This window comes from Populus nigra, chromosome 7 (genome assembly GCF_951802175.1).
Source record: "Populus nigra chromosome 7, ddPopNigr1.1, whole genome shotgun sequence".
NCBI lineage: Eukaryota > Viridiplantae > Streptophyta > Magnoliopsida > Malpighiales > Salicaceae > Populus > Populus nigra.
In genome coordinates this window covers 19633003-19655722 of record NC_084858.1, presented here as the reverse complement: position 1 = coordinate 19655722, position 22720 = coordinate 19633003, and the positions used below count along the sequence as shown (strand labels likewise).

Genomic DNA, 22720 nt, shown 5'->3' with positions numbered 1-22720 from the left:
AAATTGCATATTCTATACTTTATGAACAGGCACATCCCAATCATGACAAGTATCTCAACAAAAAACTTGATATGTACGAAATAATGACAATTGTTGTTGGAAAAGACATGGCAACCGGGAATTATGCCAAATCATATGCTGATGTCAACTTGGAAGAGAACACTGAAGAGCAATCAATTTCAATTGAAAATGAAGGGGAATATGAAGAAACTTCTAGGGGAAAAGAGACATCTTCCTCTAGTACGCAAAAGAGGCAACATAGAAAGAGAAATCGCATGTATGAAGATGATGGTGTTGAAAAGTTGTCTAAACAGATTGGAGATGTAGCACTTGCAATTCGAAGCCTCAGCAAAAATCAACTTGATGTTAATGCGTTGTATGCGGAAGTGATGAAAATTGAAGGCTTTGATGAGATCACTCTTGGGGAGACATTTGATCTTTTGGTCCAAAATGAAATGTTGGCAAAAGCATTTATGGCAAAAAATGCTAATTTAAGGAAAATTTGGGTTCAGAATTTTATGAACCAACACTACTACAGGCCTGTTTGCTAAGATGGTTTGACTATGTTTAAAATTTGGGTTCAGAGTATGTTTGTTATTTGACAAGTATGTTTACTTGTTTAATTCAGTCTAGCATGTTCATGTTTGTAATTTGAACTAATATGTATGTATATGACATCAAGACTTAATATTTATGCATGATTTTTTTTTATGTTAGATATTTATATTTATTTCATGATGCTTATTCGATATATATTAAAGGGATAATTGTCTTTACCCATAAAAAAATATTTATCCAAAAAACCCATCAAAATATTTTTTTGAATCTATTTATCTTTTAAAAAAAAATTCATACCAAAAAAAAAACCCAAATATATAACTCTTACCATAAACTAATTTGGCTTTCTTCATATGAAACAAAAAAAACTTTTTTTAAGCTTTTAAAATTGAAAAAAAATATAGTAATAGGTTTTATTTAAAAAATATTTCACAAACTTATTTCTATATAATATGATAAGACATATATAATTATATTTTATAAAATAAGCTATGTATGAATATATATTATAATAAAAAAATATTCATCATTATACTTTTTAGATTTTATTTCTTTATTGTAAGTAATTAAATATTTATATTAAATATTTTATATATATTAGATAAACTTGAAAAAAAAAATTAACTCATTAATAAATTATTTTCCAGTTTCTTTTTCATACATAACCAAAACTGGAAAGTGTTTTCCAGTTCATTTTCCATAACACTATCAAATATTGAAAAATACTTTCCTGAAATTCATTTTCCAAGAATTCACCGGAATTCATTTTCTAAAAGAAAACAACTTTCCTGCAAAAAAAAAAAAAAAACAGAGCCTTACAGAGATTCCTGTTTACTGACATGTCTCGAGCAACTTTAATTGAAATGCTAATGCACCTCCAGAATCTAGACACAGCATAGGACAAAAACTGATTGCTTGGGAAAACCAGAGCCGCTGCTGGCACTTGATATTTTATTGTTCTCAAAACCATACAACAAAGCTATGCACAGAATTCGTGAAATCATTCTTCATTCAAGAATTAACAACAAAATGCTGCAATTCTCTAGAGACTCTTGACCTCCATTTCTAATAGCCTTAGACATGACCACCTCAGAATTTGAAGTCCTTTTTCTTCGATTTCCCATCCTTGTCCTGCATCTTTCGCTTCCTCTTCTTCTCATTCTGCAAAGAGAATAAACAGTAAAGATTTCCATGTCAGAATTCATTAATGGGGCGGTGCCTTTTAGGCATGCCTGGAATGACAGGTCTCGCCAGCCAACTCCAATATGTCATGTCTTGGATATCCAAAACTTTAAAAAAAATAAACCATATCATTAATTTGATAAACAAGTAAAATGAGCACCTCTGCAACCATGTCACTGAAATCCTCTCGTTGACTACGCAGCTTCTCCTCCTCTCTTGCTTCCTCGTATCTATCAAATTCACCAAAGTTAGAAAACGATTTTGCAGTCCATTTATGAATAGATGGCAAGCATTTACACTGGGTCCACTTACTTTGAAGGTAAAACATTATCCATAACTTCCAATTCTTCGGGTAGTAGAGTGACATCAACTCTATCTGTTTTCTGACCTCTAAGCAGATCAACCTGCATAAATAATATTGACAAGATTGATACATTTTAATTCTTACTTTTGTGCAAAGAAAACAAAAAAAAATTGATTAGGTTACAGAAATAAGATTTCTCAGCTTAAATGCATAATCAAAACAGTTTCTGTAAAGCCTGGTTTTTTTTATTTGAACATTTTATGTCGCTAAATTGAACTTGCTTCAAATAGAAAAGGCCAACACAATCCCAAGTGTATTTTTTACCCTTTTGGCTGCTGCCTTGTCCTGGGTGCCCGTGTTAACAACGTATCTGAAAGCAAAATCATGTTGAAGAATGAGAACATTGAACAAGATGACAGACTCTCAGAAAGAAAAGAAAAAAGGATTTTTCCAAGTAGCTGATTGCATACGTGTGTGTTGTTCCAAGTAAAGTCCCAGCAGCAATCTTCTCTTGTTTTTCTTCAAGGACCTTGAAGATAGGCAAAAACAAAATAGTAGTAGTAATAATATCAGAACACAGTAGGCAAAAACAAAATAGTAGTAGTAATAATATCAGAACACAGTAGGCAAAACGCTAAAAATACAGTTAGGTATAAACTCACATGAAACCAGTGCAATTTTGAATGGTGAGTCGACTTACTTGATATAGAGGCCTCTCAGGTTCCTTTCTCTGCTGCTTACGTAGGTCGATAACATCAGGAGTCTCGACTCCAGTTGGTGTGCTGCATAATGGAAAACAAAGTCAATTCACTTAACATAATCATGTAGCTTTCAACATGATGAAGAAAAGGTATAGGTGGACTTTAAGAAAACTGTGCGCTTAAAAGGAATGTTCAGCCATAGGATTGCAAAGGCACAGTCACCAAATCTTGATCAACAAACTAAACAACTACACATGTAAAAGGAACAACTACATGTGAGAAGGAACAATTACACACGTACAAGGAATCAATGGCAGAATCATGCTTAAGCACACAATAACCTTGATTAACAAACAATGGACATGATTGCAAGATGCATGCGCTAATAAACATCGAGAAGTAAAGAATTCAATCCAATACCTTGAAAGGCTATCAACAGATTGAGCACCATCCTCCAACTCCTCTTCATCAAGCTGTTCCTCCTCTTCCTCCTCCTCATCCTCCTCCTCCTCCTCTTCTTCCTCCTCTTCTTCCTCCAAATCACCCCAATGCTTGGTCTTGTCAACTGGCTCCTCCTGAATTGGAGATCCAATAGATATTATAAATAGTAACAAATCATACACTAGAAGAAATGCATGATGATCCAAATTACCAAGGAGACCCTAATTATAGAAAGTACCTCATAGTTGGGCTGATCTTGTATCTGGACCCCAAAAACATCTCCATATAAAGGGCGTCCATACTATTCACAATACACAAGTAAATGGGTTACGCATTGAAATAATATCAGGGTGTGACAGAAAAGAACATAATATGAAATATTTATGTGTTTTAACAAGAAAAACAGCTTACTTCATCAACAGGAGGCTTGCCCCAGCCACCAGCATGATACCCAAAGCTAGCTCCAGGAGGAATAGGAGCATTAAGTCCAGGAATTTTTAGATGTGGATACGATGGAGGAGGGCCATATCTCTAGAAGAGAAATCACCGTCAATATAAAATTAAAAATATGGGTAAAGAGTGATGAGTACAACTACAAATAAGCAGTGGACTTCAACAAGTACAAGATGTCAGCCAATCTGACCTGCATATTAATAAGCCAGGGAGGAGGAGCACCCTCTGGCATACCAAGAGATTCTTTAAGCTCTTGAGAAAGACTGCCAGGCTTCATCTCCCTAAGTTTTACCTGCACATCAGAAGAAAAATTGGAATCACAAGTGGAATATATTATATAAATGCCACCCCAAACATTTTCATTATTTTGCAGCAACCTTAAGCCCATAAAATGAAGAAATTTTATCATGTCTTCTCACTTTTTCTTCTAAGATAACAACTATAACTGCTGCATCGAAACAAGAAGGTTGAATTTTAGCCAAGATATGGCCTATGGATAGCTGCACCTCTTCTGTAAGCAATGAGTTATTAATGATTGAACCCCCCACCCCCAAAAAAAAAAAAAACTTCCAAATTTTATTGTTTATGCACGAAGTTCTTCAAAAGCCAAATTCATATAACCTAGACTCTAACTTTCATACTGCAGATATATCAACAGCAAGAAGTGGTTATAGAGATTCATAACATTTCCTTCATCTACTTGAAGTAGAAGATTGTCTTACAGTAGTATAACACTAAACATCTTTAGTATCAACAAAAAAAAATATTAAGTATATAGAGATCTGATTTTTTAACATGGAAAAGAAACATGCGAGTGTCAAAGAAGCATAGTAACAAAAAAAATCATACCTCAAATTCTTTCCCCTCGTGATATAGGTCACCATGTGTGGTCAGCTTTGGCTTTGTTTGATACTTGAAAAAGGCATCGTGGAGAACCTAACAAACAAAAGCATAAACAAAATAATAAAAATGGGCAGAGAAACATTGCAAGCTCCTAAAATGAAAAGGAAATATATAAATGCAATAAACCTGATAGTCAATATCCATTTTCCCCATCTTTGGTTGCATTCGCTCACGTTGCTTTTGTTTTAACTTCTTACTGTCTTCCTTTTCAATGTAAGCCTGCACAAGAAAGAAAGGTGAATAACAATTGCTGTAGAATGAGAAGAGGGATTAAGAACCTAAAATCCAGCAGGCCAAACCCTTGGTCCACAAGGGATTCTTCTTGACTCCACAAGAGACTAGGGCTCTTCAAATCCACAACAATGAGATAAATAGGAAAGAAATGAAAATTCAATAGCTATAATATTCAAAGATGGCATATTCAATAGATTTCCTCAGCAATAATTAAAATTCCAAAATTCATGTAATTGCAGAATTCTCTGTTAGTCCTGCATTAAGTGGCTCAACTTCTATTTTACATGAATATGATTAAGCTATTAATCAATAGCAAGAGTTAATTTGGAAAGTCATATTGTCATGTATTCTATTTGAAAAACAGACAGTGAAATCAGGAAATCTCAAAGGCAGCAAGAGATCAAAATCAAATCAACACTACCCATGGCTGGCATCACTCACGCCATTCAACAAGATGAGCAATAATACATCGGTTGAGAAAATTGAATATTCTTGTTAATCTCCAATGGACTCAAGTAAAAAAAAAATAAAGATAAAAAATTTGAGCAGGAGAGGGTGAAAATACCATTGATTTGCTGAAAATCTTTTTAATTGTTACATTGAGTGAAAAAAATATATATCAAAACACTATCATGGTATTATGGAACAGCCAGGTAACTTGAACAAGCATTGGTGATCAAAAATCCAAAGAAAGAATTCTTTTTTCTGACAATAAAACAAGTAAATGAGCAGAAAAGCAAGCAGCAATGATTATTCTTCATCATGAAAAGCACGATCAAGTGAAAAACTCATAGCATCAAAAGACCAGCCTGGTATTATGCGAAAAACAGGTCATTTGAACAAGCATTAAGAGGAAATCAGAGAGCCAATGAAAGAATTATGTCATGACAAGCATGAGCATGTGAAATATAACTGCAGAATTATGATTGTGAAGAGTAGCAATGAAGTTACCTGTCTGATTTTCTCAATTCCTGTTGCAGCAATAAAATCAGGAAGCTGAAAAGGTTGCTTCTCAATACCACGCTTACCCTGCAAAACAAATAGAAACTCGATGAGATACCAACTTCGGAAAAATAAGTTCTATCAGCATAATTTGACATCCAGTTCACGTCATTTCAAGCTAAAAACTAAATAAATTAAATATATTGAATTAAACGAATCTAACACCAGCATTAAGCACAATGGAAAGGCATCTGAAAATTCAAAGTATATGATTTAGAACCTCAATAGCTAAAAAAAAAAACCATTGTGTAGAATACAAAAGTAAAATTTTACAAGAAAAATAAAGTTTCCCAACACAAGTAACATACAAACAATCATATTATGTTGCAGATCAAGCAGCAGGAGCACTCCCTTTGGTTATTATGTGTTATGAGTTTCAGGTGACCTAAAGGAGCAACAGTTGGATGATAAAAAATTAAACAGAGTTCAAATTTTGAAATCGAGGTTTGAAGGAAAGAAAGCTTGACCAAACTGAGAATCAGGAATGTCCTGCTGCCTGGTCTTGCAAGAAATTACGGTTCATATAATATCTAAGTCCCCAGTCACACTAGAAAATATGTTAAAAGAGATGACACTTAAGGGTCCCCTTTGCCAAACACATACAAGTCTGGGCTCCATGATTGTCACAGCCGCTCCCCTGCAAGAACCACATATATACAAATAAGAGAAGCCTCATCGAGTGTTATCTTTCCTCACCCCATCCCTAAACCTCTCATGATGTACTATGCCCATTTATCATGCATATTTTAACCCATAGAGTTCCTTTTACAAGATCCACTAACCTGCAAAAACTTCCTTTTCTGGCACCAGTGTCTAGGCACAGGAACAGTATTTCTGTATGACTTCAAAAACACTAAAAGCTTCGGGTCTGCAGAAGTTGCATCCCAGACCTGCAAACCAAATAATTTAATGAATAACCAAACATTAATGATGGCATATATTATATGATAACCAGACACAAAAGAGGAAAAATAATAAACCACTGAAACATTAAACACCAATTGTACCTCTACAACATCTGGCCTGGAGCATATCTGTTTCAAATTGGCAATTTTCATCCGTCGTTGAAGCTGAAAACCAAAACACCATTCAGTAGTGGAACGGCCATTATTCATTCTATTAATGCAATAATACCAACGACAATAATAAATCACCATGAGAAATGCAAACCTTTTTCTTCTTGTTTGACACGCCTTTCTCCTTTTGTTCATTTTCTTGTTCTTCCTCATCTGAATCTGAGTCAGCTTTCTTCTTGGCTTCCGCATTTTGGACTGATTCATCCTTTTTATCATTCTCCTATTTATAATAAAAGTACATGGGATTCAAAAAACTGCTTTCTTAAGGGGAAAAATGAAACAGTGATGCACAGTTTTGTCAAGCAAAAATAAAATAAAATAAAATAAAAACTAATCCTTTTACCTCGGAACCAGCACTTTGAAGGAGATTGAACTTCTCAAAGATATTCCTGAACTCATCCATGCCATCTTCTAACTCTGCCTTTTCTGGGACATACTCAATAACAACTTGGTCAACGACCTGCAAGTTTGGACAATATAAGAAGTTGCCAAGTTAAAATCTATACACCATAACTTGCATTTTTTGCAATTAAATCAACATAAAAACACATAGAATCAATACAAATTCAAATCTAATTCTTCTCTAAATTAACCGAGCGATCACAAAGATGACATTTATACAAAGAAAGTCCATCTAATTATACAAAGAACAGCCAAACAAACAATGAAGTGAACCTCAGAGTGCAACTTGATTACATTTCTAAGTACAAGAAGCAATCAAGAGAAAGAAAAGGCAGCATTGGAACAGATTATAAACTCCAATTTTTCTCCCAATTGATTAAATTGGTATTTACTGTTTTCAAGGAACATAATCAGTTTCACACATTGTACTATCATCTATTATTTACCGAAAACACCACGAACAGTGCTATAAATTCCTAATAATTACTAGCAGTGTTTTCCCTCTAATAAATGTATGCTCAAAAAAACTAATACAAAGAGAGCAGCATCATCGGTACATCATGCCAACATAGGATATAAAACCCTAGCTTCAAATCAACTAAAGTACCAAAAGCAAAACCCTAAAGTCTCATCTCAATTATTGAGAGCAAAACCCTAATTTCACAAATTTAGACAGTAAAAACAACCAATTCACACCACAAAATCAACTAAACTACCTCAAATTATTCAATTATTCAAACAAATAGACCGCCACAATAGCATTATCAACAAAAGAAAAACCCTAGAACTAGACTACGAACCTGTTGAGGATCGGCGTTCTCCTTGGCATCATCGCCATCATCATTGGCGGTGTCGCTGTCGTATCCGTTGGCGGAAGCATCAGTAACCTGGGACTTGTTCTTCTTCTGCTTGCGTCTGCGACGACGACGTTCGTTCACTTTGGATTTCTTTGTAGAGTTAGGGTTAGCGGAGGCTAGATCTCCGTTGGAGACGACGCCGTTTTGGTACGGCAGAGTCTCTACGGTCATGATTTTTGGGTGAGGTTCTTGAACTCGAGAAGAACACTTAGAAGTTAGAACAGATTATGCTTAATGGCGGGGGTTTTTTTATTTTTTTGGGGAGGTTGGGGTTGAAAAAGAGTAAGGTAGTGAGGAAATTTAAGGATAGGGAAGGTGTATAAAGGACCGGGCCTGGACTGGTTGGATCACGGAGCTTTTAGACCGGGCCTAGACTGGTTGGATCACGGAGCTTTTGGACCAGGCCTTGACCTTTTAGTTTCTCCTTAGCAACATTTCGGGAAGATGATATCCATGAAAACTCCAAAGAGTATACGTATTAGTTTCTCCTTTGAATAGATCCAAATATTAAATTGTGTTTGAAGTTTTTTTAGATTTTAAATATATTTATTTAAATTTAAAATAAAATTCAAATCATAAAAATCAGTAAAAAAAATTAAAATAAAAATACTATAATTCCAAATAAAAATTGTTATTTGACAATTTTTTTATTAGCTTGTCAATAAGGAAAAGCATCTAGCTTGTGAATGGTTTTTCATCTGCATCACACATATTGGAAAAGTTTTGTTTTTAAATTTAAAAATAATAATTTTTTTTTGTTTTAAATTAATTTTTTATATATTTTTAAATTATTTTGATATCATTATATTAAAAATAAATTTTAAAAAATAAAAATTATTATTTTAATATATTTTTAAAAATAGGTGAATCAACAAGATATTGGTCGAGAAGTGTCCAAACGAAGCTATAGTTTTTGTCACATTTAAAAAATGTCAAATTAGTGGTCTTTGTCTCCTGTAAGCTAGTTTTGGATCATCGTTCCTATTTTCTTTCTTTCGTTTAAAATATACAAGTCGGTATATTTTAAAAAATAAATATATTTAAACATATAGTAGTGATTATGATTAAAAATAATTTTTATTTAGAAATGCATTAAAATAATATTTTTTATTTTAAAAAAATTATTTTTGATATTAATATATTAAAATAATCTAAAAATATCAAAAAACTTAATTTGAAATAAAAAAAAAATTTAAAAATACATAATATGACCGTATTTCTAAACACTATCCAAATATATTGTTGCAGAACTATCATGGCTATGAAAAGCTCGGCAGATTTCTCGATATGCCTAAAAAGGTATTTGAGTTTGCTGTTGCGGCTACGGTTGGCATCAAAAGTTATTTTAAAGTGTTTGGTTATTTCTAACCACATTTTTTTTCACGTGGACCCCCCTTCAAAACTGAGGTTAGACCTTAGTTTTTGAAAAGCAAAAAACAATTGCTTTTTGTTGTCGTGTTTTCCTCTCTCTCACAGACACTATATAATTTTAATTAACATTGCAAAACTTTTCCGTTGGAGAGCCCATCTTCCCCTTTGTTCCTAATTTGTTTTGATTTCTTTGGCCTCGGCGACGATTCTGTAGAACACCTTATCCTCATCCAAGATCCTTTCCAAACAATTCAAGTGGTCTGAGTTCACCATGTGCAATGGGTCCTTTGATTCCATTGGATCCTTTCCAAAAGTTTCCCCCAGTTTTTCTTTTAGCCCGTCGATGTTGGGGAGGCAAACATCTTTTTTTGCCCATTATCCAGTAGCCATCTTTTCATCAACAGCAGTTGTGCTCTCTTCTCCAAATTCTAGGACAACTGCTGTAAGATGCTTCGTTGCACTGGTAATTACATCCTAATCTTGTGTTGTTTTTAGGCCGAGGGAGAAAGAAAACGAAGAGGAGGTAAATGGGGAACTAAAGGGAAGAGAGGATTTGGTGCTCTACGTGGTGGCGGCTGGTTCTGGAAATTTATAGATTTTTATCCGTGATTGAAAACAATGCCCTTTAAAAACAAGTATAAATACAAATTAAACATGCTTGGTTTTCATTGGTTGGTGAAAATTCAGACAAGTTTTTATGTAATAATGGCAACAAAACATATATTGCTTATGCTATTATAATTTATTTGTATAACGCTTTTTTATTGAGTGGTTATATTTAGATGTAATTTTTGTTAGAGATATATATATATATATATATATATATATATATGTTTATTTTAAAAAAAATTAAATATGTAGATGTTTAGTTATATCAATGGCACTATATAACTATATTAGAAGGAGATCGCAAGATGAGGTTTTTTTCGAGTATGATCGCAATTTCAATTTCATTCCAGATGACTTTTTACCTGATATTGTACCTCGTTTAGTTATTCAAGGATCGCATAGGCCTTCACATATGGGATTTGTACGCGATAGAATTGCAAATAGTTTGTTATATATACGTGTATGTTCTTTTAGGTAATTTTACAATCAAACCTCATACAAAAAGCATATTAACCAAACACAAGAAATTTTTTTTTTTCAACCACAATTTCAACCGCAGTTTTAACCAAACACATCAAAATTCAAAACGAACCTCACAAAAAGCACTTTTTATTAAACTATTTTTTTAAAACCATAACCACAAAAGCAACCACAATACCAAACGGACTCACTACTATGGTCCCTATATGTTTCCTTTGACTTGCAAAACACCATGTCCAGGTTAGTTACGTCCAGGTTAGTTACCATAATTTTACCAAAATAATTTATCATAAAATAATTTTTGGATTCTGATTTTATATTAGTAAAAAAAATGTTTTTTAAACGAAAAAATAATTTATAAATTAAAAGTAAAATAGCCAAGATTGTTAATTCAATTTAATTTTACAAGTATTTTAGATAATATAATTGAATTTAATTTAATTTTATGATTTAGTATTTTATTTCCAATATAAAAATTATAATAAATTATAAATTCAATTCTATGTATGATTTGATTTTATACATGTTGTTACGGATTCAATTTGGTGTCTAATGAAAAAGAAATTCTGGTCATTTAGTCATCACATCAAAATTGATAGGTCACCCCGGGCTTGCAGGGTGTTCAGTGGGTCCGGAGATTAGTTGTGGTGCGCGTAAGCTGGCCCGGACACCCCGGGTTACCAAAAAAAAAAAAAATTCATAGGTCACTAAACCAACATAAATTATTTTTTTATGAAAATAAAAATATTTAAAAAAATATATATTATTGGCTTAGTTAAATTTCACAATCATAAATTAACTAGGTTTGACCAGATTAATATTTTTTTAATACAAATTATAATATTTCTTTGTTCATTTAATAATTATAATTTTACCACGACGTCAATTTTCTTACAATAATAATAGATATTTTTCTTTATAATAAAATTCTCATATCAACTAAGAATAAATTCTCTTTTCAAACATTGTTTTAAAGACACGCCTCCCACGTTGATTTGAAACATTTTAAGGAATTTAAAAAAAAAATTGAATCTAGTTAAGAAAGAGATCTATAAAAACTTTATTCTTGAAATTCAAAGCTAAACAAATATATCCAAGTTGTTTACGACATATATATAAAAAATGCCCTAAAATCAATTTACACACTTAGTTCACAAATATCCGGTCCTTAACTCTTTAAAATTACCATTCAAAAAAACCTAAATCAAAAGGCAAATTCATTGCATACTTCTAGTTAGCATTTCTGTTACTTTTTAATATATTTTTTTGCTTAAAAACATATTAAAATAATTTTTTAATTTATTTTTGATATTAATATAATTTTTAATTAGCTTTTTTATTATCATCACGTTAGTTGAGGCAATTTATTTTTTTAATAAACATAAAATATTATTAAATTAGAAAAGTGGTTGGCACGTGTTGGGAGGCGTCCTCGGCCTTCGAGCGGTGTGCGCAGTGTCTTCTAGTGGCTACAACCACCTTTCCACAACGTCGTTAGAATCTTCACTGCATCCTCTTCCTAATGGTGCGACATGTGGCGATGGTGGTGGGTCGTATTGTCGCCGGCGGGAATTTTTTTTCTTTTTTTTTCTCTCCTCCCTTTGAAAATCACATTGGTCATATAAAATCTCATAGTTGTACTCCTAGTTATTGATATTTCAACTTCAGTTCTTTTGCAAAAAAAAAATTTTGTTTTCAATTTCATCATTCAATTTTAATTTTTTTATATTATTTTTTTTCAATTTGGTCGATATTTTTTTTATTTCTATTTTTTTCACCCTTTTGTACAATTTTGATTTCTTTTCAATTTTGTTCTTCAATCTAAATTTATGATATATTATTTTTTCCAATCTTGTCCTCATTCTTTTATTTTTTTATCCTTTTGTTAAATTGATTTTTCTTTTCAATTTTACCCTTCAATTGAAAATCCATGGTTGTCCTCTAAGTTGTTTTTTCTTTAATTTTGATCCTTGTACTTTTAATTACTATCTTTGGTTTTAGATCCTTTTGTACAATTGAATTTTTTTATCGATTTTATCATTTAACATTTGATTAGTTGGGCATGAAGATTCATGATTTTTTCCATGTACGGTATTTCCAGTTTAAGTAACTTGGGTCATGAGTTTGAAGAGTTAATGTAGGTTAACCTCTTTGTTTTCTTTTATTTTCTTTTTTGATTTCATTGCTTGATTTTGGTTTTTTTTTTAAAAAGCTCATCTTAGATTTCTTTCTTATTAGGTTTATCTCAATCTTATGATCTGGCCCATAGGTTTCACATATTAGTCTGGGCTGGCTCGCCTTCCTTTTATTACCTAGGTTACATGTCTATCATGCAAACCTGGGTTGATCTGAGTCTATTTTTTTTTCTTTTTTTTACCCAATTTTATCTTTTCATATTTAGTTGGTTGAAAATTCAACTATGCTGTTTTTACCCTTTTAAAAAAAGGTTTCTTTCCCAAGTTATCGTGATCGTTTTTTTTTTGTTTGTTTACTATCATTACCTATTGTTTATCATCTAATTAAAATATAACCAACTTATTTAACATAGTCAGGTCTATAACTATTGTCATAGATTTTTCTTTGTTTTTTTTTAAAACACGTTTGTAACATCTAAATATTATATTTTTATGAAAAACATAATTCAACCCCTCAGCATAGCGAGACTCACTTCTAGTTAATAACTAAATTTAAAAGGATAGTTTGGAAAATTCTTTCATTAATATTTTATTATGACCAAATTTGTTTCATGGTAATAAATCACTAATTTCACGTATTATATTACTACCGTTGATCTTTATAATAGCACTAGATTTATGGCCCACGCTTCACCATGGGCTGATTAATTTTTGTTTTGTGTCAAAAAAAAAAAGCTAAGGAACAAAATATGAGACCAAATTCACCAGTTCCATTGGTAATTTAAATAATATGAATAAAAAATATAACAATAATAAATAAAATAGAAAAAAATGATAACAAAAAAGAGGTAAAAAAATCGACATGAGCCCATTCAGTGGTTGAAAAAGCCAATGTTTAAAGTTGAAAATGAAAATAAAAAGCTAGAAAAAAATCTCAGTTAAACTGAGATAACTTACGAACTCTGTAAAAATGGATGTAGAATTGGGATAACCTTATAAAAGGAAAAGCAAGAAAAAAAAAGGATCGGTTTTAAGGAAAGGGAAAAAAGAATGAAGATCAATATTCAATACATAAATGTTGAATGATGAAATTAAAATAAATAAATTTAAAAATGACAAAAAAAAAGTCAATTATCGTTAACTTTTGAAATCGGTGTCACTAGCCATGAATCTAATACTAACCCTATAGAAGTTCAACTGAAAAAAAAATAACAAATCAAAATTCTAAAAAAAAATAGGGAAAACACCAGCTTGAAAAAAAAAAGAAAAACTAAACATACCCGAGCAAACCTTCAAAACTTAGTTGAATCTTAAAAACTTGCAACTTGTAAAATCTCGGACTCTAGTTGAATTAAGAAGCTTAATTTCAAACCAATTTAATTTTGAAAGATGAAATTGTGACAAGAAATATTAATTTTTCAAAATTTGCAAAGGCAAGAAAGATAGCAATAAAAAGGATGAAGATCAAATTTGATATTAAAAAACCCATAAGAATGAAATTTTAAAAAAAATCCAAAAAATGACCCTAAACAAAACAAATAGTAATAAAAAGATTGGGGACCAAATTTAAAAGATAAAAAAATAGAAGATGGTGAAATTGAAAAAAAAATGTAATTGTATGATGCAAACATGTTTTTATTTTTTATTTTTAATGTGACTTGGAACAAAGAAACAACTAAGGAAAAAAGCCTAATATATGGACAAACCTTTAAAAAATAAGGAGAGAAACAAAAAAAAATGCACGATTAAAAAAATCATATAAAAGATAGATGAACAAAAATAAATCTAATCACTAATGATATAAAAGTTAAATGATAAAAAAAAATAAAAAACATCATCTTTAAAATAGGGGAAAAACTCAAAACAAACTTGGACAAACCTTCTAAACCCGAGAAAAGATCTCAAACTTGTAATCCATTAAATCCTAAACCCTGGTTGAAACAAGAAGGTTAATTTCTAACCAATTTAATATTGATTAGTCAAAGTAAATCTAACAAAGAGCAACAATTAAAAAACCCAAAGAAAGTCGTAGTCATTTTTAAAATCAATGGAAAATCATAGAGAAAAAAAATGAATAAAAATATTTAAAAATATTATCTCAAATAAAACAAATAGCAATGAAAAGAATGAGAACTAAATTTAAAAGAAAACTAAAATAAAAGGGGATGAAATAGAAAAAGAATTCCAACCTTATAAATTGTTAAAAAAAAGTCATTTCAAATATTGAAGGAAGAGATTGGGGAAAAATATAAATTTAAAAAACCGTAAAAAATTAAAGAATGGTAAACAAAAATACCCGAGATAACGGGGTCATTTTCAAAACCAACAAAATTTTCCATAGAAAGCATGCTAAAAAAAAAGGAACCCAATATTCAATTGAATAAAATGAAAGGATGAAATAAGAAAAAAAAACTTAGATATAGGGAAAAAAGCTAAGCAAACCTGCACGAACATCCTAAACATGGTTAAAGTTTTAGAACTCGCAACTTGTGAAACCATGGATTTACGTCTAACCAATAATATTGTGAATCAATCTAAAAATATCAATTTTAAAATATTATCAAAGCAAAAAAATTCATAATCAAAAGAGTAGAGATTAAATTTGACATGAAAAAAAAACTAAAGGAAGGTGAAATCGTAAAACAAAATCAATTTTAAAAATGATTCCAAACAAAAAAATAGCAATAAAAAATAAGGATCAAATTTGAAATATGAAAAAACTTTAAATGGGTGAAATTAAAAAGGCATTCCAATTTAAAAAATTACTTGAGATAAAAAAAATCATAATTAAAAGAAAAGGGATCAAATTTGAAGAATCAGCAAATTCAAGGGTCGTTCTTTAATTTTTTAGGGAATGACATGAAAATATAGATGGGGAGAGAGATAATAAGAGGGAGAAAATGATTGTCGACGCAAACCGCTGTGAATCTTAGGACATACGTTGTCTCATCGGGTCAAAGGCGCCATGAACTTTTAAAAACCATCTCGAAAGACGGTGTTTGTTTGTTAAACAGCCCCTCTCGAGCCGTCAGAACAGTGCAGGGCCACTTATATGTGCTAAAAAGTCTTTGTTAAAAATTATATTTAATAAATATAATTTACATTAATATCCATAAGTACCCTTGGCATTTACAATAAAAATAATATAAAATAACAAAAAAAGCCTTTGGGTGAGAGTTTTGTTCGTTTTGTCTTTAAGGGCTTCAAAGTAATTACACTATTTAAACAAATAAAAAAAAGCAAAAATATCTCTGAGCAGTGGGTATTAGATCATTGTATTCTAGGGTTAAATTAATAAATTTACCGTATAAAATAAAATGAAATTATCCAGGGGGAAAAAACTATTAAACTGGAAAAATAACAAAAAATATCGAACCAAGAAAAAAAATTAAATTAGCCGACTAGAAAAAAATCACATTTGGTTTTGATTTTAAAAATCAAAAACTGATTGAACCGAACTGAATTGGTTCACACAACACTAGATCAAGTTGAAAACCAAGTATAAATATTAAGTTTTCTTCTAACCCTAAAGCATAAGTGAAACCCACTCGAACACCGCCCCTCCCTTAAGCTTTCTCTCGATTTCTTTGTCACCCCCAAGGTATTTCGTCTATCTCTTATTCTCTTCTCTGTAGCCTTCATCGTCGATTGCTCTCTGTATTCTTCATAATCATCGTCAGTCTCTGTCTCTAGGTAATAATAACTTTTCTGCTTTTTCTACTTGTTTTTTCTTGTCGGTCACTTTCTCTATTTGTTCACTCTGTTATTGTTTTATATTATTGAGGAAAAGTGTGAAGTGCAACTTAATGTATTTGGATTTTATTTTATGTCGTGGAATTTCTTCTCCAATTGGAGATTTGAGGAACTAGAATGACAATTAGAATATGAATTTTACATCAATTATAAGGCTTTTTAAAACCTATAAAAGCCTATCAAAATGCATAAAAAGCCTAAAAAAAGTTGCAAAAAGAAAGAAAAAACCTAAAAAATAAAATTAATTTTTCCTTTAACTAACATAACCAAATAGAACCAAAACTAGTTTTGATTTTTAATTTTTTAAAAAATCAGTTTGATTATTTTTTAAAAGGAAAACCAAACTAAATTAAAAATACTCACCTTTAAAATTACCGATTCAACCCTATATAATATAAAAAAGATAATTAGGTGAAAAAATCGCTTTGCCTTCTCTAATGTCTAGTTCAAATGGTTTTTTTTTCAAGGGATTTGTTTTTGTTCAAGGATGGCATTGTAACTACATTATTCGAATGAATAGAAAACTGAGTCCTAGGCTACATATTGATAATAATATATTATATAAAATAAAAGGGATAAGATGATAACTTTTTGCAATATTTTAGAATTTAAAAAACAACAATCATAACAACCATATATTTTTATTAAGCAAACACAAAAACTATAAACCGAACTGAACTAGCTAGTTTTTTCAAAATTTTAATTGGTTTTTTTTTGTTATTTTTTTTTTAGTTTTCTCGGTTTAACTGGTTTTTTGATTTTTTTACTCACCCCTAAACTTGATAGGTGTTCGGTGTTATGTTGTGGGCCGGGTTAAAGTTTTTTAACATAAAAAAGATCTTTAAGCGATGTCAATGTTTTTAAAGAAGCAAGAAAAATCTGAGACCCGGGTCATTGACTTGATTGGGTTCAGTAAGCTCGGTTAATTTAATAGTATGATTAATAAAAAAAAACATTGACATTAAAATAAGGTGAAAAAAAGGCAGTAATTGACTATAAAAAATGAGTTACCAATATCATACCCGAAAAGAGAAGAAAAAAAAAATTGTTAAAGACTTATCGTCACTTTGTCGTGTATATCACTTCATCACCAGAAAAAGCTTATCAAGATGATTCTAACGTCAATGCAAAAGATTGCATGACGGTACTTAAAAAAATTGCACATGTCATCAGAGCAATGACCCATAAAGCAAACTAAACAAAATATCTTAAAGTGAGTATCTCATGCTCATATTTAATCAATTTAATTTAATTAAAAAATATATTTTTTTAAAAATGACAAATTAAAAGATCCGAGAAAACCCGTGTCATTTTTAAAATTAGTGAAAAATATTATAGAAAGCAAATAAAAATAATAATAATAGAGTTCAATCTTCAATTAAATAAATATTAAAAAATTAAATTAAAAAAAGACGAGTTTTTTTTAAAATGAGTAAACCATTTAATTCCCAATCAATTAATAATAACAAATAAATCCAAAAAATCATTCCACCCCAAATAGGCATTTCATTGGTTTTTACCGAGAATAATAATAGTAATAAAAAAAAGAGTCATTACTCTACACCAATTCATAGTACAATAAAGTCTTAATCAATAATAACACACTTATTCGTTTCAGTTTTTCTTTTAATTTACTCGGGAATTACTTTTTTTTTTAAAATCTATTCCAAAAGTGAAAAAAAGACGTTTCTAAAACCTCACATATTACTTATGAAAAAGAACTTCAAAATGCAACGTTATTTCCATCTATGCAAGTGAAAAGAAGTTTTATTTTTTACCCACTTTTCTATAATCAAACACCAATTAAATAAGATTTTTACCAAATCAAGCTTATATTCTTAAAAATCGGATAATTTTTTTTTACATCATAAACCTAACAAGTCAGCAAGGCAAAATAAGGTCCCGTTTGGGAACGTGGCTGCGGCTGGGTTCCCAAAAAAATTGAAATTTTTTTTGTTAAAATTTAATATGGTTTGTACGTTTTGGATCGTTTTGATGTGCTGATGTCAAAAATAATTTTTTAAAAATGAAAAAACATCGTTGGCATATATTTTAGCATAAAAAATTATTTGAAAAACACCCGCAACCACACTGCGAAACACGCTCTAAACCAATAGTATCCTTCCAACTCGAAACTCACTAATTTCTTCTAATTCTTGGAAAATTGATTTGCGTATAATAATTAATTCCCCCGTAAAACCTTCCACGGAGAATAATCAAATCTCCTACCGAGTACCGACGCTGGACACGGCTTAAATATTGAAAATTCTCTGTTGGCCAGTCAATTTGCTAGTCCGGACAGTTCTATTGACCCACGTGTCATTATATCACTGGCTGCTTACGACTAGAAGAGGACTTTCGGGCAGAGAAGAAGTTCAACTCATCTGTCATTTTTGGATTGCCTCGACGTTGCTTGCAATGGAAAAAAAGAGGCAAAATAGGGCCCTCAGTTTGACAACAATTTCCCACATTGAATCTTATACTATGAAAATGTACATTCAAATCCCTAAATTTTAGTAACCCGTGGTTGGCATGGTAGTTGATTGAGATTTGCGTGGGTCTTAAATTTCGGATCGACCATGTTTGATATTGTTGTATAAGTTATTTTTAAAGTATTTTTTATTTAAAATACTTCAAAATAATATATTTTTTAGTTTTAATATCAGTATCTTAAAACGATAAAAAAACACACCAAAAAATTAATATGAAAATAAAAAAACTCAAAATATTTAAAAAATATGGTTTGATCGCGAAACAAACACTATTTTGAACTTTTAAAACTATAATCTAGGTTAATGATTTTGATTATCATCTTATATTAGCAAAGATCGAGGAAATGATATGGAAAAAGTCATGAATAATAAATTTCTTATAAGTTAAAAAAGGTTCTCATAAGTTATTTTTTATCTTTCAAAATCAATCACAATTACAGCAATGCTCAGATCAGCGAGTGAAAGGGGAGGGCAAATTAGAAATTAAGGACTCTCACAAATATTATAATAGTACAAGGCTCAATATGGAATAAGTGTCAAAGTACGGGGATGAGAAATTGGCATTAAACCCTTGGCATTCACCTAAAGTGATATACGACCAAGACAAACATAGGACCCCACATCTTGCCATCTCTTAGTTTTCGCAAACATGGTTCCTTCTTACCAGATCTAAAAACCGTAAACCTCGGAGAGAACATAAACACAACAGTCGTGTTTCTCTTCTCCACACTGCTGCTCTCTCTCTCTGCATCCTCATTGACAAACAAGTAAAGAAAATAAAGAGGCGGAGAGAGTCCAAACTGTATAGAGAGAAACACAACATTTTGAATTTTTGTTTTTTTGATAAATACCATTTTGAATGTTATTAACGTGTAGGTGAATATAGGGAGAGATGGGGGTGCAAGAAAATGGGAATGGGATTGTGGGGGGAAAGAACAAGTACAAGAGGATGGATTCTGATGCGTTAGAAGAAGATATTGTGTTGTCAAATAATCTTCAAGATCAAGAGGGTGTTTTTGTTGAGAAAAGGGATACAAGGATTTATCTTCTTGCCTGTGCTATCTTTGCCTCTCTCAATTCTGTACTTTTGGGATATGGTTAGTTTGTTGATCTTTTTCTTTTTAACTTGATCTGTTGGTCTGGTGTTTGATCTGCTTGAATTTTGGGATACCCGATTTAGCATTTTTCGTAAATATTTTTCTCTCTATAATTTATTTGTGTTTTCATTGCTTTTGTGTCTTTCTCTGATTTGTTTATTAGTTGAAAGCATATGCAAAATCAAATTCTGAACTTCATTGTTTGTAAATTCAATGCGGCTCTTAGGTTTGTCTGATTTTTTATACGAGCACTGTAAAACACAGGATATTTTGTGTAAGTGAACATAGTAATTTTACTGAACTAATAGGAAAATGTCTGGTGAGCAGCTTAAGATAGAAATTTGTAGGGTGGAATGCACATTTGTGGAAAAAAAAAATCTTACCAGAGGGATGTAAGTAAACTATTAAGATGGTTAATTCTTATGTGCAGATTATTTATCTAGTTTATGGATATGCAATTTGTTATACTTGAAGATGATCGATGTGAGTAAAATAATCCTAGGCTGTCTAAAGGGATTCTATTGGCAAAATACCATCTTGCAAAATTTGTTGATTTGTGGTTAATTACTTAAGAGATTTGAAAATAACTAACTTAGCTGAAAGCCTGGAACATCTAATATTATTTATTATCCAAATGAAGGATGATGGTTTTAGGCCGTGAACATATGCACAAGTGAGGGTTTTTTAATCTTTGTATTTATTTGTTCACTTGAGACAGGATTTACAACCGACATGCATGGGGCATGTTGTTACTTGTTATAGAAGAGAATCTGTTTGGCTGTAGTCCAAAGTTCTAATTTGTAATCCATCTTTGTGACTGCAGATGTGGGTGTTATGAGCGGAGCAATTTTATTCATCAAAGAAGATCTTAAGATATCTGAGGTACAAGAAGAAGTTCTTGTTGGAATTTTAAGCATAATTTCGCTTTTGGGTAGTTTAGCTGGAGGAAAAATGTCAGATGCCATCGGTCGCAAGTGGACGATAGCCTTTGCAACATTTGTTTTCCAGTCAGGAGCTGCTATAATGGCTCTTGCTCCTTCGTTTACAATTCTGATGACAGGAAGACTCTTGGCTGGCGTGGGGATAGGCTTTGGGATCATGATAGCGCCAGTGTACATTGCAGAGATATCACCCACTGCTGTTAGGGGATCCCTCACCTCCTTTCCTGAAATTTTTATAAATCTAGGAATCCTTCTTGGATACATTTCCAACTATGCTTTTTCAGGACTGCCAGTACATATAAACTGGAGGGTTATGCTTGGCATAGGAATTCTTCCCTCAATCTTTATGGGAGTTGCTCTGTTTGTGATCCCTGAATCCCCAAGGTGGTTGGTGGGGCAGAACAGAATCGAAGAAGCAAGAGCTGTGCTGTCAAAAACGAATGATAGTGAAAAAGAAGCGGAGGAAAGATTGGCTGAGATACAACTGGCTGCTGACCTTGCTAATTCTGAGAAGCATGAAGCAAAAGCAGTGTGGCAAGAATTATTAAAACCTTCACCTGCAGTTCGAAAGATGCTGATTACTGGTTGTGGAATACAGTGTTTCCAACAAATTACAGGTATTGATGCAACAGTCTACTATAGCCCCACGATTTTTAAGGATGCTGGGATCAAGAGCGAGACTCATCTACTTGCTGCAACTGTTGCTGTTGGCTTTACCAAAACTATTTTTATCTTAATAGCTATATTTCTCATTGACAAAGTGGGTAGAAAACCTTTGCTTTACATAAGCACCATTGGAATGACTGTCAGCTTGCTTTCTCTGAGCCTTACTCTATCTTTCATGAGTGATGAGAAATTTGGGATTGAATTGGCAATTTTATCAGTCTGTGCGAATGTAGCATTCTTCTCTGTAGGTATTGGGCCTATTTGTTGGGTTTTGTCATCTGAAATCTTCCCTCAAAGGCTTCGAGCTCAAGCATCAGCTCTCGGGGCAGTGGGCAGTAGGGTCAGTAGTGGTGCCGTTTCTATGTCCTTCCTCTCAGTGTCTGCTGCAATCACAGTTGGAGGAACCTTCTTTGTATTTTCATTGATTTCAGCTCTTTCTGTTGCTTTTGTCCATATATGTGTCCCGGAAACAAAAGGCAAGTCTTTGGAGCAAATTGAAATGATGTTTCAAAATGAAGGAGAGCTGCAAAGAGGTGAAGTGGAATTGGGAGATGTAGAAGTACAGAGACTGGTGCAGAAAGAATAAAGTGGTAGCATTCTTGTTTCACCCACGAGCTTCATAAAGAGGCTTGTAATACTAAAAACTAGTTTAGGCTAAAAGCATTATTTGCACATCCTGTGAATTCAATAAAGCTGATCGCAAAATTCTTTTTCAATACGCTATTTTACCATGGATAATAGGTACACAACCATGGAGCTTAATATACAGTTGATTATTGATCCAAATCATTGAGATTATTCATCTTGTCTTCTGCTTCTATCTATGTAAGATCTCGTAAAGACCCACCCTAATCCCTGCTCAGGAACGTAAATCTTGGATGAAAACAAGATTGTACCCCAGTGAAGTATTGAGAATCTGGGCTATGAAGATGCTGCTGCTGTAATCCTGGCATGTTTCTGGTTAGTCTTTTGATAGTTGGAAGTTAAATGGTAATTCAGACCGAAGTTATTAAATCAGTCTGTTTTAGATCACGGTTGGATAGGTTAACTGAATTGACTCGAA

The 22720-nt window shown here is 31.8% G+C and overlaps 2 protein-coding genes across 2 annotated transcripts; one reads left to right on the top strand and one right to left on the bottom strand.

Annotated features, from left to right (window-relative positions):
- Positions 1 to 1473: 1473 nt before the first annotated feature.
- Positions 1474 to 8391, bottom strand: LOC133699836 (uncharacterized). The gene is made up of 18 exons (XM_062123323.1): positions 8057 to 8391; positions 7198 to 7314; positions 6949 to 7074; positions 6786 to 6848; positions 6561 to 6668; positions 5728 to 5805; positions 4669 to 4761; positions 4489 to 4575; positions 3830 to 3931; positions 3598 to 3717; positions 3425 to 3487; positions 3166 to 3320; positions 2745 to 2826; positions 2515 to 2573; positions 2369 to 2414; positions 2053 to 2144; positions 1901 to 1970; positions 1474 to 1719 (listed from the first exon to the last, which is right to left on the bottom strand). Exons 1-18 carry the CDS (start codon positions 8282 to 8284, stop codon positions 1648 to 1650), a joined length of 1761 nt encoding a protein of 586 aa, XP_061979307.1. The 5' UTR covers positions 8285 to 8391; the 3' UTR covers positions 1474 to 1647.
- Positions 8392 to 19573: 11182 nt separating this feature from the next.
- LOC133698481 (probable polyol transporter 4) lies at positions 19574 to 22373 on the top strand. Its single transcript, XM_062121419.1, has 2 exons — positions 19574 to 20050; positions 20874 to 22373. The coding sequence occupies exons 1-2, from the start codon at positions 19846 to 19848 to the stop codon at positions 22241 to 22243; spliced, it is 1575 nt and encodes a 524-aa protein (XP_061977403.1). The 5' UTR covers positions 19574 to 19845; the 3' UTR covers positions 22244 to 22373.
- The last annotated feature ends 347 nt before the right edge of the window (positions 22374 to 22720 follow it).

Excerpts from the sequence above, each read along its gene's own strand:
- LOC133699836 (XM_062123323.1), bottom strand. The coding sequence starts at position 8,284 with ATGACCGTAGAGACTCTGCCGTACCAAAACGGCGTCGTCTCCAACGGA. Across the intron at positions 2,145-2,368 it reads ACAAGGCAGCAGCCAAAAGG|GTTGATCTGCTTAGAGGTCA; the intron begins GTAAAAAATACA and ends TTATTTATGCAG. Across the intron at positions 1,720-1,900 it reads TCAGTGACATGGTTGCAGAG|AATGAGAAGAAGAGGAAGCG; the intron begins GTGCTCATTTTA and ends TTCTCTTTGCAG.
- LOC133698481 (XM_062121419.1), top strand. The coding sequence starts at position 19,846 with ATGGGGGTGCAAGAAAATGGGAATGGGATTGTGGGGGGAAAGAACAAG. Across the intron at positions 20,051-20,873 it reads TTCTGTACTTTTGGGATATG|ATGTGGGTGTTATGAGCGGA; the intron begins GTTAGTTTGTTG and ends TTGTGACTGCAG.